General features: G+C 50.7%; 5 protein-coding genes across 5 annotated transcripts; 2 read left to right on the forward strand and 3 right to left on the reverse strand.

Annotated features, from left to right (window-relative positions):
- Positions 1 to 56: 56 nt before the first annotated feature.
- Positions 57 to 1,920, reverse strand: SMAC4_13675 (uncharacterized protein; the record flags this gene model as incomplete). Its single annotated transcript, XM_066091536.1, has 3 exons — positions 1,422 to 1,920; positions 1,324 to 1,363; positions 57 to 1,260 (listed from the first exon to the last, which is right to left on the reverse strand). The coding sequence occupies exons 1-3, from the start codon at positions 1,594 to 1,596 to the stop codon at positions 57 to 59; spliced, it is 1,419 nt and encodes a 472-aa protein (XP_065946944.1). The 5' UTR covers positions 1,597 to 1,920.
- Positions 1,921 to 2,905: 985 nt separating this feature from the next.
- Positions 2,906 to 4,127, forward strand: SMAC4_02152 (uncharacterized protein; the record flags this gene model as incomplete). The annotated part of the gene is made up of 3 exons (XM_066089714.1): positions 2,906 to 3,082; positions 3,175 to 3,738; positions 3,804 to 4,127. 3 exons carry the CDS (start codon positions 2,906 to 2,908, stop codon positions 4,125 to 4,127), a joined length of 1,065 nt encoding a protein of 354 aa, XP_065946945.1.
- A 538-nt stretch (positions 4,128 to 4,665) lies between these two features.
- SMAC4_02151 (uncharacterized protein) lies at positions 4,666 to 6,578 on the reverse strand (the record flags this gene model as incomplete). The annotated part of the gene is made up of 3 exons (XM_003350390.2): positions 6,183 to 6,578; positions 5,815 to 6,082; positions 4,666 to 5,709 (listed from the first exon to the last, which is right to left on the reverse strand). Exons 1-3 carry the CDS (start codon positions 6,335 to 6,337, stop codon positions 4,666 to 4,668), a joined length of 1,467 nt encoding a protein of 488 aa, XP_003350438.1. The 5' UTR covers positions 6,338 to 6,578.
- Positions 6,579 to 7,056: 478 nt separating this feature from the next.
- Positions 7,057 to 8,915, reverse strand: SMAC4_02150 (uncharacterized protein; the record flags this gene model as incomplete). The annotated part of the gene is made up of 3 exons (XM_003350389.1): positions 7,057 to 7,954; positions 8,029 to 8,543; positions 8,841 to 8,915. The coding sequence occupies 3 exons, from the start codon at positions 8,913 to 8,915 to the stop codon at positions 7,057 to 7,059; spliced, it is 1,488 nt and encodes a 495-aa protein (XP_003350437.1).
- Positions 8,916 to 10,845: 1,930 nt separating this feature from the next.
- Positions 10,846 to 13,488, forward strand: SMAC4_02149 (uncharacterized protein). Its single transcript, XM_066089713.1, has 2 exons — positions 10,846 to 12,015; positions 12,079 to 13,488. Exons 1-2 carry the CDS (start codon positions 11,779 to 11,781, stop codon positions 13,108 to 13,110), a joined length of 1,269 nt encoding a protein of 422 aa, XP_065946946.1. The 5' UTR covers positions 10,846 to 11,778; the 3' UTR covers positions 13,111 to 13,488.
- The last annotated feature ends 1,064 nt before the right edge of the window (positions 13,489 to 14,552 follow it).

Consider the following 14,552-nt stretch of genomic DNA (forward strand, 5'->3'; position numbering starts at 1 on the left):
CCATCATCATCCCATCATCATCCCATCACCCTAACAATCCCAGACACTTCAACACCTCAAAATGCCTTTTCTCCCAACCCCAACCCCAACCCCACCCCCTTCCTACCCCTCCACTTCTCCCTCCAAGACCAAATCCTCGACATCTCCTTATGCAAAGAAAGATTCACATCCCGTATGTTAAACGAGCTGAAAGAGCTTCTGACCGTCTCTTCATCATCGTCGTCATCTTCGCCGTCATGGTCAACACAGTCAGCACAATTCTCAACCTCAGCTACATGACACTTCGCCCACAAAGAGTGGCTATCAGCATCAGCATCAGCGTCAGCAGCAGCAGTTGGGTCCTCCTCGTCGTCGTAGACCTCCCTGACTGTATGTGCCGTATGGACCGTACGGACGTAAACCTGATCAGTAGCCGGTTCCGCTTCACAGGTTAGAACGCTTTGTGCTAAAGAGAGGACGTCGAGCCAGGTCAATTTGTTGGGAAGTTGTGCGTTGACGGGGAGGTACTTGGTTGGTACCTCCTGGGAGAGCACGGCGTCGTCTAGAACCAGGGGTGGGGATTCTGCGGGCGGGGGCGATGGTTGAGGGGGAGAGGGACATGGAGGTAGAAGAGATGGTGCAGAGGAAGGTGGAGGAGGAGGGGGGACTTTGTCGATGGCTGTTGGGTTTTGTGTTTCAGTTGGTGGTGGTGGGTTTTCGTTGTCATTGGAGTTAGAGTCAATGGTAGAGGAAAGAAACTGGTATGAGACGCCTAGTTTAAAGAGGTCGTCGGAGGATGTGATTGAACCATCTTTTGATGGTTGCAGATTGTTTGATTTGGTCGTAGAGTTTGGGTGGACTGGGGTTTGACTGATGATCTGCCCAGTCAAGTCGTTGCTAGGCGTGTTCTCGTCAGTGTAAGTGAGTGTGGTGACATGTTCTGTTAAGTGGCTCGGCTCCGGTTTATCTTCTGGCCCTGAAGATGTATGTTTTCCTTCCGACTTCGATGGAGGCTTAGGGCACGGCGCATTTTCCCGGCTCAGGACAGACTTTGCCTTCAGTTCGTGCTCCGATATCGAACTAACTTCCCTGACCAGCAAACTTTCCAACCTCGCCGATGGTCTTGCGCTCTGTGTAATCAGTTCCAAGTATGATGCCGATGCGTCTGCTGGAATTGACGGAAGTTCAGTGCTGAAGGACCGTCTTTGACTCGATGAATACTCTCGGCTCCGTGATTGTATCGGGCTCAAATGTCGAGAAAAATTGCGGACCGGGACATGTCTATTCCTAAGACCATCAGCATGCGGAAGCCGCAGCTCATATGGTTTTTGTTTCACCACGTACCCAAAGTCTTGCCAAATCTTGGGCACAGCAGGTTCAGGTTCTGTTAAAGTTAGTATACTCCAGAATCATTAACATGGGGCCCCCAGGCAAGGACCAACCTTGGAATCGAGGCTCGTAGAACATGAACTGCAGAGGCAACTCGTCGCCCCAATTCGATATCGAAGGTGCCTTTAATGGTAAGAAGGCTGGAGGAGTGTCCTGGGCCAACGTATGCGTTCCTCTTTCTTCGGTCTTGGTCCCTATCTTTGCGTCTGTATCGACCAAGGTGCTCATAGCATCTCTTCGATGGAGAGACCGTAGAAGACGTCCTCTTTTGGATGACTGCGAGGTGTTGCTAAAAGTAGGCCTTGGGATGTCATCCTCATCAACTTGAACGGTATTGCTGCCGCCGCCGACTTCCTCGTTAAGTGGGCTGGTTTCAATATTGTCGGTAATCGGATGTTTCGAGGTCGAAAGTAGTTCCCTCTTCTTCCTCCCAGCGGATTGATACTATCTTTTTCCAGACTCCTTCCGTGTCCCGTTCTCAACCCCTTTGTCTTTCGAGGGTGTTAATCGACCGAACAGCCCGGTGTTCTTGTGCTGAAATCCCAGAGTGACTGGACATTTCGAGAACCTCTCCTTCAGCGACTTGAGTGCGGGAAGTGCTGCGGATTTCGAATTGGATGGACTGTTGTCGTTCTTGAATCTCGTGAACATGGTGCCACACGGAGCCCCCGTCTTCCTGCCCAAGCGATCTGACAACGTGGGAGACGCATGTGGAACACGAATCCATGGTAAAGAATGAAAATAATTGTGTTTTGAAAACGACGGCATTCGGTCGTTGACTATGAAAACGATAGACGGGCAATAAACAGCCGGCCAGAGAAGATACAGAAGAGTGATATGTTGAAAGTTATTGTCCGAGAAGAAGCCATTGTCCTTAAATTCGGTGACTTCAACCTGATGAAGCAAGATCAACTGCCCCCAAATGGCTCCTTCCTTCGGTTGCTTCTCGCATGACTCTATTGGACTGGGGTTGAGAAAAGGATACGATAGAATCCCCAAGAAGAAGGAGTCAGTCATGAAAGTGACGTGGTTAAAGTCAAGTTGTTAGTGAGGAGGAAACCCCAAGCCCCCAACGTTCAGTTATCGGGTAAGACAAAATGGACTGGTCTGTGCTTCAGCTTTCAGGTACCTCTTGGCTCTTGGTGCTGGGCGGTGATCTGCGTTGCAGGGACCAAGGGACAATTGAAGCGGGAAGCAAAACTCCCGACGCGACACCCTACGGCAAAGAATATAGAGACACGCCTCCCGCGCCCGCTGCTCCCTTCACTCTTTACCGTCCCGTACCTTGACCTTTGAACCTTTGTCCCCATCCCGCGTAGCTTCCCTACCGTAAGAGACTGCGAACTCCAACCGGAAACTCCAAAGCATTGGCGCATCATCAACCACGGTTCAACTCCAATACCCCATCGACGCATTCTGTCCATATCCTGCGACATCACAACTATCCGCGACCGCATTTCAGCGACTAGACATTCCGCCTCGACAACCTCTTTCGACCGACCGCATTTTGTACAGCAATCCATAAATCGCCGACACAATGGGAAAAGACAGAAAGGTCGCAGAAGACTTCCAGAAGTTCATTCAGGCCGACCGCGAGAAAAAGAAGAACGAGGCTCTCGCGGCCAGAATCTTCAACAGAACTAGCACGCCCGTCTCTACCCCCAGCAGACAGACGGCCGGTGGTTCGCTCGCAAGTCGCGCCGGTGTCAAGAAGGTACGCTCGCAATTTTGAGACACTCACCTTGCGGCACTCTTAGATCGCTTCACCATGCGCTCAGAATCGTTGACCCTTCATGTCTGTTCCAGCAACGTGGCGGCGCTCCCCAGTCGGCACCTTCGAAGAACAACAGCGAGAAAGTCGGCTCATGGACCGTTGATCTTGGTCCTGGCTCAAGGTCCGCCAACAATACCCCCAAGCCCGGTGGCGCTCTTGCGGCGCGCATCACCACCCCAGGTGCTGGACCTGCGGGTAACCCCCGCCAGAAGAGGCGGGCTGCGCAGATGGCGGAGGTGATCATTAGGAATGAGTTCAAGGAGCAGTCGAATCAGCGCAACCAGCAAGGTCAACAGAGGCGTCAACAACACCAAGCCCCTCCCAATGCGCCTAAGGGGCCAGCAGCTGCGTCAGTTCCTTCAGGTCCTAGCACCAAGGGATTCACGATCAGGGGTCTGGCAGGACCTTTCGCGGTGATGGCGCAGAACTTTGCTCCCGGAACGACAGCGGCCGATATCGAGAACGCCATGACCCCCGTCGGCGGCCTAATACTCAGCTGTCGTATCATGAAGCACAACCCCATTGTGATTGCCGAGATAGTGTTTGAAAACAAGGAGGGTGCCGACAATGTGATTGCCACATTTGACAAGCAGACAGTCAGTTTTACCTAGCTCCATTTTGCTTCAGCAAGTACCAGAGAAAAGCTAACCTTATTGCCCAGGCCGACGGTCGTGTTCTCAGTGTGTATCACAAGCCAAGCGGGCCTACTTATCCCCTTACATCCCAGCTACCCCCCTCTCGCACTCCCACCGGCCCCCGCTCTCACCGCTCGAACGACTACTACCCCGAGGACGACCTGGTTGATGGATCTATGGGCTTCGAAGACCCCATGGAGGAGGACGACCTGATGGGTAATGGCAACGGACGGCAGCCGCCTAGGGGACCGGCAGCCATGAACGGCGGCGGCACCGGCGGACTCTATAGCGACCAGCTGGTCCGCAACCGGAAGGGCAGAGGTTTCGATGGCAACAGCGGGAGATACTAGGACTATCGCAGGGAAGGTTCTTCGGAAGATTGAGACTGAACAAGGGTTGATGTGCGGGTATGGGTTGGTGTACCATCAATGCGCCATCACAATACGTAGTCCTTGACTTCGGACTTTGGAAGGAAGGAAGAGGAGGCTACTACAAGGAAGTAGAGGGGCTGAACAATAGACATTCTCAGGATGGTACAAGTGTGGATGGGTTTACCAACCCTGTTTGACAGGACTCTCGGCAAGGCACGGCGCACGTGGCGTTAATTCGGAAAGGAAAGGCAAGCAGGCAGGGGCTTGCCTTGTGTATGAAAGCGAAGAATATTGTACGCTTATGATCATTTTAGCATCGGTCGATGAGAGTCGGCAAATCCCTATGGATAGGGGGAAAAGAGTGTTTGATAAACACCACAGATTAGCTCTAGAGCTTTATAGCTTTATCGAGATCATGCAAAATGTCTAATGGTATCTCGTTATGCCCTATGCCAGTTGGATGCTCCATGTATATCTTCCTCCTTCCACAGCCCTAGACATTACACTAAAGTCTATATCACACCCGAATCGACCTCTCACATCCATAACATATCCTCTGCTTCGTCGTCTTCGTCATCTTCTTCTCTCCCTCATCCTCCACCGTCACAGCAGCATCCCGATAACTATCCTCTCCCAGCTCTCCCTTCCACCGCTCATCACCAAACTCATCAAGCGGCATGCTACACAGACCGCACAACCTCTCCTCATCATCCTCGCTTGCATCCCCACCAACTCCCTCCACCCCATCAGCACCACCACCACCAAACAACCTCATCAACTTCCCCGTCGTCCTCGCCACATTCGCCACAATGCTCGGATAATTCTCCTCCACATCCGCAAAATACCGAACCATGACCTCCTCAATGCTCAAATCCTTGTGCGAAACCACCGCCGCCGTTGTCGTCAGGTCGGTTTCAGGAAGTAACTCAGCAATGGGCGTCGGCTCGCCGGCAAGTTTGGTGAACGTGACCAACTCTTTGCGGAGGGCGTCGCGGAGGGGATGGTAGATTAGGATTCCTTGGTCTTCCGATGTCTTTGCCTTCGGTTTGTTGGTGTGAGAAGAGGTGGGGGAAGAGTTGGCGGGACGGGCTGAGGAAGAGGTGGGGCTGGAAGAAAAAGAAGGAACGCCCAACACCCCATCATTGATCTGCCACGGCAACGAAAAGCCTCTGCCCTTTGCCGTCTCGGAGAGTGTTAGTTCCGCCAAGGCGGTGGTGCTGCTTCCTAGAAGCAAAGCGTGGCATTTGTTCGGGGGTTTGCACGCTTCGGCGATGAGTAAGTGTCGCGTGAACAGGCGGAGGAGGTCGGTGCGGGAAGTGGTGGAGGGGAGGTTGTCGAATAACCTTCTTAGCTTCGAAGCTGTTGTTGATGTTGTCGTTGTCGCATCGTTCTCGGTTGTCGAAGAGGAGGCAGTCGCAAAATCCCCCAACCCCAACCCCTCCCAATCTACACTCCCCAGCCCAACCACCTCCTCCAAATAAACCACCCGAAACTCAAACCTCGGATACCTTCCCGCCAACCTCTTTACGCACTCCTCCACCTTTTCCCTCTCCCTCTCCCGCTCATTCCCCCCATTTCCATTCCCATTTCCATTCTCATTTCCATTCCCATTTCCATTCACACCATTCCCATCCCCACCACCCCCACCAAGTCCAGCACAACTAACATGCACCACACTCAGTTCAAACGGCGGATTCTTTTTTCTGGAAACCTGATACTCCACATTCTCATTTAACAGCTCCAGTAACGCCGCCGAGCTGGGACCCAGCGATAATCCCAAAAAATAGCGGCGCGAAGAAGACTGAGGAGGACCCGAGTTTTTCTGCGTGGAGTGGTAGGCGGAGAGAGACTGCGAGGAAGAGGAGCGGACGTCTTTGTTTAGAAGACCGATTTGCTTGATGCATTTCTGGGAAATAAATTTTTGGAAGCAGGACCTAGAGGGGAGGGGGGGTTAGTATATTATGCTGTGGAAAGGGGTGGAAGGGGGATATGAATGGGGGCGGGGGGTATGATGCGGGAAAGAGGAAGACGAACGGGCAAACGAGTTGACCGCGGGAATCGAGAGTTCCGGGCTGGGAGCGGCATTTGGCGCAGGGTTTGGTCGTTGTTGTGGTTGCAATGGTGGTGGTGGTATTGGTGGGTGGAATGGCTTCAGAAGCCGGGTGTGGTGGCGATGTTGATGAGGCCATCTTGATCTTCTCGTGGATGAGCCGATAAGGGTTCAGTAGAGGATGGTGGTTGTGTGAATGGTTGGTGTTGCTGTTAAAAGCTGTCCAGCTTTTGTTGATATAGTGGCTTTTCAAAACCCCTGACACACAATGTTGAATTCTCGAAAATCGGGCCTCGAACAAGGAGCGGGGTGATGTTGATTTTGTGAGTGTTGAGTTGAGTCACTCGAAAGGTGAATGCATGTGTGAGCAGTGCTCATTCTTTCAATCAACTTTTTGTTGTTTGCATGTGCAGTTTTTACAGGTTGAGCTCATTCCTAAGGGTTAGGGTTCTCTATTGATGATCCCCTGAAAAGGGGCCAAGGGGGTCATTGTTTGGATTATCACCACGTAAATTTACCAAGGAGCTGTGTCGTTGTTCTTGAAACTCCAAAACACGGTCAAGCTCCGACTTCTCGAATATTCTCTTGAGATGATGTCGGTGTCGTTACATACAATGTATCACGCTGGGAACTGGCAACTGTTGCTCAGAAACTGAAACTGAAAGATACAGCCAGTGCTTGAATTACTGAGAAACAAATGATCGCTGTTGAAATTTGAAAGCTCATGCTGTGAAAAACCTATACTAAAATAATGAATCATCGCTGATGTTCGCTCCCTTTAACCTATACTACAGTGCATATCTAGATAACCAACTTGAAATCATAAGACCACTTCCAAAGATTCCAAGATCTAGAGCCTTACCACCTCGCGTTACTGTTTGATGATTCTCCGCTCTTCTCTACCCTGGATAATTTGTTGGCTAACGCCCACCTGTCAGGGCCATAACGAACTTTAGAAGAAGAGGCAGAAGATAGTCCAAAAAGATGACATAGCAGAGGTTTATCCATAAACCATTCGCTATCCTCACTCAGCGCATGCTGCACAATCAAGAATCCGTATTTGAGTGTTTCTCGATACCCATTGGTACCGTTCGTTGTGTGCTTGGGGTCGTTGTTGTCATTGTCAGCTGGAGTACCGTTGCGATTGCCGTTCTGCTTGATGCCATCGCCGTCGATGATGCTGTTTCCATTTTGCCTGCCGTTGTTCTGGTCCTTGGCAGCATTGTCTTTGCCGCTGGTCCCATATTTGCCAGTGTCCTCGCCTTTGTCAATCTTCTTCTCTTCGACAATGTTCTTCTCCCCGAAAATTTCCTTGACTTCGACAATTTCCTTGCCTTTGCCCTTGTTCTTGACTTTGCCGTTGTTCTCGTCCTTGGTAGTGTTCTCATCATTGGTAGTATTCTTGTTCTCGCCGATATTCTTGTCTTTGCCGGTACTGTAATCATTCATTTTCTGAGTAAAGCCACGGCATCGTATGATGATGTAAACGCCAATATGTACCAGAACATAGAATATGAACTTGTTTCCCGGGTCCCTGTTTTCCCTGACTTTGTCAAAATATCCGTTAACGAATCCCCGGGCCACATCACCCGCGATTGGGTTGTTCTGTCTGAAGAGTACAACCAGGTCAGCCATAAACGGACCGAGGTCAAACGCCGGATGCCCTTCATGACACCCACGCCACTCGGAAACGTAAACAGATGGAGACTGCTTTGGGTCGTCTAGCTGAGTCAATGGGGAGTCCATAACATGGAGGCTATACAAAATGGTTATGTCAGTCCTAGTGTCGTTGGTGGTTAATTGACAGCACAGTCCTTGTTGCGTGCTCACCTGTGCAAGTCAAACTTTCCGTTGAGAATCTGAAAAGATTGTTGCGTTTCGTGGACGGCATAGTTTTTCTTTATCAATCCAAGGGCTTCTTCAAAAGTTTTATGAGCGTGTTTCGGAAGCTGGTGAGTGGGTCTGTTTAGCGCCTCAAAGACGGCCATGTTTAACTCCGCGGAGATGATCTCGCAATGGTCGTTGGTGAGCTCTTGGTTTCGAACAATACCCTGTAGTTTCTCAACTACCTGTTCTTGCGAGCCCCAATTATGAAAATGCCCGAGCCAGTTTCCAATATCATACCTAAGGGGGGATCTTGGCTCGAGGTCCTCCGACTGCTCCAAAAGTCGTATGTAGTCCCAGAGACTCAAGGTACCGCCACTGGGACGTTTTTCAATGACGATGGTCGTTCCGTCTTCGAACATGTGTGAATAGTCCCGCACTTCGTAGTGTGAGACGGAGTACTGAGGTAGGTCTTTTTCGTTGGGTAGAGGCATGTGATTGAGTGCCTCCCTGATAAAATGCTGAATGAGGGCACATGGTGTCAGTAGCTGTAGAATCAACAGAGCATGCCTTTCTCATGGATAATCCGGTAGGCTTGCCTGGGGGGCTCGAACATTGGGAACTCGCCCAATGTTGACCACGCATGATGGTAAGGCGTGCGGAAGCAAACCCTCTATTACCCCTTCGAATCGAAAATACTGTTTATCACTCGGTAACTCATTCTTGATGGTTATCAATATCTCCCCCTCTGTGTCACGGAACAGCCGCGCAACCACAAGGGCGGCGGTGCTGGCACGCCATTCTTCAGTAACACTGACTTTGTCGGTAGTTTCTGTAGTGGACTCGGCGGATTCGACAGACTTGGACGACCTTTCGGCGGACTTGGGGGCCATGAGGGAATATTGGGCAAGTGAAAGCTAATTATGATATAACGAGTGGAATAGGAGCTGATGAGAGAATGTGATGATTACTTGAAAACGTCCAACAGTGAAGGCATTGAGTGAGGATATGTGAATAGTACTATGTAGATGGTCACGTCGAATGCGAGCTCGACTTTGCCATTCAGCGCGCAGTCGTCGGATGCTCTTGAAGGCCTTGCTCCCATCATATGGCTTGTCTTGAGGAAGGAAGGAAGCAGGTTTAACCATTCACCAGCATCAGACAACACCTACCTCACCCAGAAAGGCAAACGGAGAAGTAACGACTCTTACCGTGGCCATGGAAACCCAAGGTGTCAAGCACAAAGGTAAGAACCTGAGGATTGTGACTGCCATGTCACCAAACGATTCACTCGTAGCAAGACTTTGACCAAACTCGGACAAAGTATGAGCCAAGAGATAAATGCGTATCCAAGCTGACATAACCTACCGACATACCAATTCTAGGCATTATTAACATTACTGCCATGATAACTGAATGGAGGTAGAAAAAGCCTCCCACTTGAGGCTTTCCGAACAGCAGCTTTCCCGAATATTGGCATGTTTGGTTGTTCGCTTCCAGACCTTCTTCGACGTTTCCTCTCTTTGCATGGTGTTTCCAGGCCAAGCGGACCAAGTAGACCAAGCATTAAAGCCAAGACGGCCAAGCTCTGGGGAAGGAGAATCGATTGGGGTCAATCGAAAAGCCAAAGAAGACCGCAAGGACCCGAGACGATGGAATCGACCAGGAACAGGAAGGGGATCCACAGTTTTGGCAGTGGTTTCCATAACGTAGCTCGGTGTGCTCCATATGTAATTATGCCTCAACTCGGTTGATTTTGATGTCGGCAATCTCGCTCCTCGTGCAATCTCCGCTAGTTTCGTCGTCCATCGTTTTCGCTCTCCGTCGTTGACGCCGGTCTCCAGTCGGCAGTTGTGTACATTGTGACACTTGCCGAGATTGGGTGGTGTGAACGTTAGTTTTTCTCAATAGTAGACATTTAGCCTCGCCATTGCGCATTTGGCGTTGCTCCGGTGAACGACTACAAGATGGACGCTGCAGTCCATTGCTGCCCGTCTGGCGTTTATGAGTGATGGCTTGTGAAGAAGGTGCTCTAAGGAAGTTGAGTGAGGTTGAGAAAGAGACAGGGGCATCTGCACGCTCCCATGCCATCTCCACCTCTTTGAATTGCTTGGGTGGAGTTCTCTCGGATCGTGGGCGGCCAGGGCGGCCAACGAAAGCGTCAAGCTTCAAGCGTTCGGCTCTAGCTTCTGGATGTCCTGGATGTGTCGCACTTGGAGCTCTGAAACCATCTCGGACCGCGACGACAATGCTGGCCTATGCAGTCTCGTTGCCGCCCGTGCTCGACAACCACTTGTTCGAGTGACACCAGATGAAGCACCAAACAACATGGACTGTTCTATCTTCGGTACTTGAAGCCCCTGATGGATCTGGATTGCCAGCCGATGACGGATTTCATTTCGATACTGCACATTGATTGAAGGTTTGCGAACAAGAGCAAGCCAAGGCACCCCCAGCTGCTGCTTAAATTTAGGTCATCGAAGCAACATGGTCAGTCCCCGCTCGCTCGTCCACCTGCCGACAGCTGTGGCCCTGAAAGGGTACGTACCGCCATGCTGCTTCATCATATCAAACATTCAATTTTCACAGTGAGCCATCATCATTAACATCACATACATGGCCGTCCACCTTGTCATACTCTACTGCCTATATTGTGTGCTACTAAGTTCAAGTCTGATATCAGTCCCCTCGAGCATTACCGTATTTTTCTCCTCAGTCGAAGGTTGACCGGAAGGTTGACTTCAAGCCATCCTCAAGTGTTTCAAAGTGTCTCGGCACGGCGAGCTCAGCCTCTGCTCATCATCAACAAAGTACCACCTGAGCCGGGAAAGATGAGACTTTTCAACGGATGAGCACAAGGGTGTGGTCGGTTGCCCTGAAGAATCTTGGAAAGTGTGCACCAGTTACCTAATTCCAGGTCAACTGCCCACTGGAACTTCAGGTCGCACCTACCAGAAACCTGCACACCCACACACATCCACTGGAATTTGCAGTGGTCCGGGTCCTGGATTTCCTCAGGTCCCATTCCTCCCTCCCTGCTGCCCCGTGAACTCCTCCTCTTCTCCACACAACTCGCGTGGGCTTCCATTTGCTAACCCGGATTGGCCGCCCCGGCAACGCTCCAGAGTCTCCACCCCGAACTAATAATTCCCGTCTGGCCTGGGTGGACACTGGTTTCGGACCTCATCTAAACAGACTCACCCAGGTTCACAACAAGTCAAACTGAATGATTTGAAGCTTCTCACGATCCAATTCCCCTACCGGTCTGCATCGCTGCTGTGAGCTGCCATCCTCCTTTTCTTTCCCTTCTTGTCCGTCTGCCAGCTGCTGCCGCCTTTGATCCGTTCGGTTGCATCTCGGCTCCCTTCACCTGCTCCGTCTTCTGCGGAGCCTGCTTGGTTCTGCTTCTGCTTCTGCTTCTGCTTCCATTTCCACTTCACTTCCTGCACTGCTCGTCAGCTGCCGCCTCACGCACGTCGCCAGTCCTTAGAGGTACCCTTGGGCTTCATAATTTCTCCATCATCCCGTCGAGGGTCGTCCTTCACTTACATTATTACCCTTTCGCCTTTTCAGCACACCACATCGCTCTTTCTCTGCTGCTGCTGCTGCTGCTACTACCGACGACGACGACAAAGACGACGACGAATAACACACACCGACAGACATCAATATCACCACGCTCACCACCAAGACCACCACTACTATCGTTACCAGCAACACTCTTTTAAAATCAAATTACATGCGCCATTCGCCATCATGACCGAAATGTACGCTCAGCCTCCGGCCTCTTCGGCTACCGCCCCACCTCAAGGCCGCCGCGTCAGCGTCGCCATTCCTCCTTCGTCCATCGCCATGCCGCCTCCATCAACAGCTGCCCGCCTAAGGAGCCATCTTGCCGGCGAGACGTATTCGCCTGTCAACCAGAACGGAAGTTTCGAGTTTGACCGTGTTATCAAGAGCGGATATGTGCAGAAGCGCACCTCAAAAACCAAGGTACGTCTTTGGCCTGTTATGGGGATGGTTTAGTGCTGGCTGTATCTCACCATTGCGGTACAGGCTTGGAGGACTATTTATCTCGTCTTACGCCCAAACACTTTGTCCATCTACAAATCCGATAAGGAAGAGAAGCTTCGACACAAGATCTACCTGTCTGATCTGACAGCTGTCACTTTCCTCAAAGACCCGAAGCAGAAACGCCCAAACGTCTTTGGTCTGTTTTCGCCAGCAAAGAACTTCCATTTCCAGGCGCCGACTTTGCAGGATGCCCAGGAGTGGGTTGACTTGATCAGGAAGGATGCCAGGATAGAGGAGGAAGAGGAGGAGCTTTTCTTGGCCAGCCCACTTCCCCGACGACAATCCGACCTCAACTACAACGCTGCCGCCGCCGATCAGGAACGACTTGCTTCGAGCTCACCGGAACCCCTCGAGCCTCCCGTTAGGATTCTGGCGGCTCCCGGCGGAAGACGGCCATCGGCCATTGAATCTTCAGGAATGTCGGGAACAGAGCTTGCGTCGCATTCCGACTTCTCCGATTCGGATTTCCAACGGATACCGGGCCCAACAATCGAAAGTTTGACTGCGCGGTCTCAATCTGTATCACAAGCACGAGTACGAGCAGCACAGGCACAGGCACAGGGTGCCCCCATGACCCCAGGAGCGATGAACATTAGCCAATCTAGCGGCATCAACCTCGAGCAGGACCCAGATCGGATTATTTGGCAGGGATGGTTGCGATTCCTCCGCAGCAAACGTGGTGTCAAGCAATGGAAGAAATCATGGGCTGTCTTACGACCAAGGAATCTCATTCTGTACAAAGACGAATCCGAGTACTCGGTTCTCTTCGTCGTTGCTTTCTCGTCGATCGTCAACGTTGTAGACATTGATCCACTGAGCAAGTCCAAGGCCCATTGCTTGCAAATCATCACGGACGAGAAGAGCTACCGATTTTGCGCCCAGAATGAGGAGGAGCTTGTCCATTGTCTGGGTGCTTTCAAAAGCTTATTGGCAAAGAGGAGGGAATTGGAGTCAAAAGCGGCGGCGTCGACAGCGAATGCTACCACCGACCATCAGCCTCGCCCGTCTGCATGATTGGTCGAGGCTGTTTCACATTGTATTACTGGGCGAACAAAAAAAAGGGGCTCCTTGGCGGGTTTCTGGAATTGGAATGGTGTTGAACGGGCATGGTTGGACGGATGGACGGACAGACACACATTCGTTGTTTATTGTTTACATTTTGTTTGGCGGTTTCTTCGAAATACCCGATGCGACGACGAAGCCCGGATAGGTTTCTCGTTTCATCAAAACTAACCCTTTTTACTTTTTGTTCTCTGTCTGGCCTGCTTGCGGCTTCTCACTAAAGCACGGTGCTAGCCGAAATTCAGGTGTTCATAACAGCGGGTTTGTTGTTTTCATTCTTTTCTTGTTCGTCGAACCCGTTGTTGTTGTTGTTGTTGTTGTTGTTGTTGTTCTTCTTGCATTCATGTCACCACTATCGCCTACTTTGGAATGAACTTTACGACTACCATGAAGGAAGCAGAAAGAAGGGGGCACACACGCGCACACACTTTGTATGTGTACATAGCACAATACTACTTACTTACCCGAGCTTTGGTGTTGGTTATATCCAAGAAACTGAGCGTCTTCTGCTCTGATGTACAAGGAGACGAAAATAACGGGCGACGCACAACAATGGTACACAAGCAGAGATGGGAATGATCAATCACACTGACTTCGAGAAACTGGACTTGGAAATATCATTCAATTGCCCGTCAGACCCTGACTTATTCAATGACCGCACTTGAACTGGTGGTACTCGGTCACTCGGAGTCTGAGAGATCGTATGACACCAAAATGGGCAAAGCAAGCTAGATGTAACCTTGTTTAAATGGAGTTTAAGATTAACTCTCACAACCGTGGAAGGGCCACACAGCGGGCTACACAGCAGTGTCGAGTGGTCATCGTCATGTGAGCAAAAGGTGACAATTGACGACCCTTGGTCTGTCACCTTGAACGCGATGAACGGACGCAAGGAGCGAACAGGTTCATAACATCTGGGAAGGGGAAAGATAAAAACTTCATCATTACTCTTGCATTCACATTTACACCTACCTACATGAGATGCCATACCTATGCAGCTAAGCAACAAGTAGCAAGATGCAGGTGTACACAGTAGGTGCAGGTACAAAGCATCGTCGTGGAAATTACAAAATAAAATGCACGGTATGACGGTATGACGAACAATGTCTCTTTTTAGCTTCGGTAGCTTGCAAAGCTCAATGCTTGAATTGGACAAGCTTTCTCTGATGTGGGTTTGGGGCAGTTGGGATTGTTCAATGGCGTCGAATGAAAGTGTGTGAAAGTGTGTGGAAAAGGGTGATCTGCCGGTGATCGACATGAGCCTTTCTTCCAAGGCTAGATCAACTGTGTGTTAGATAAATACATCTTTTTGCAAGTGGACATACGGGAATTGGAGGTGTGTTACCAACATATTTACGAAGATTCAGGGAAGCTGGGAAGTCAATAACCATAGG

The sequence above is a fragment of the Sordaria macrospora genome, chromosome 4, assembly GCF_033870435.1.
Source record: "Sordaria macrospora chromosome 4, complete sequence".
Taxonomy (NCBI): domain Eukaryota; kingdom Fungi; phylum Ascomycota; class Sordariomycetes; order Sordariales; family Sordariaceae; genus Sordaria; species Sordaria macrospora.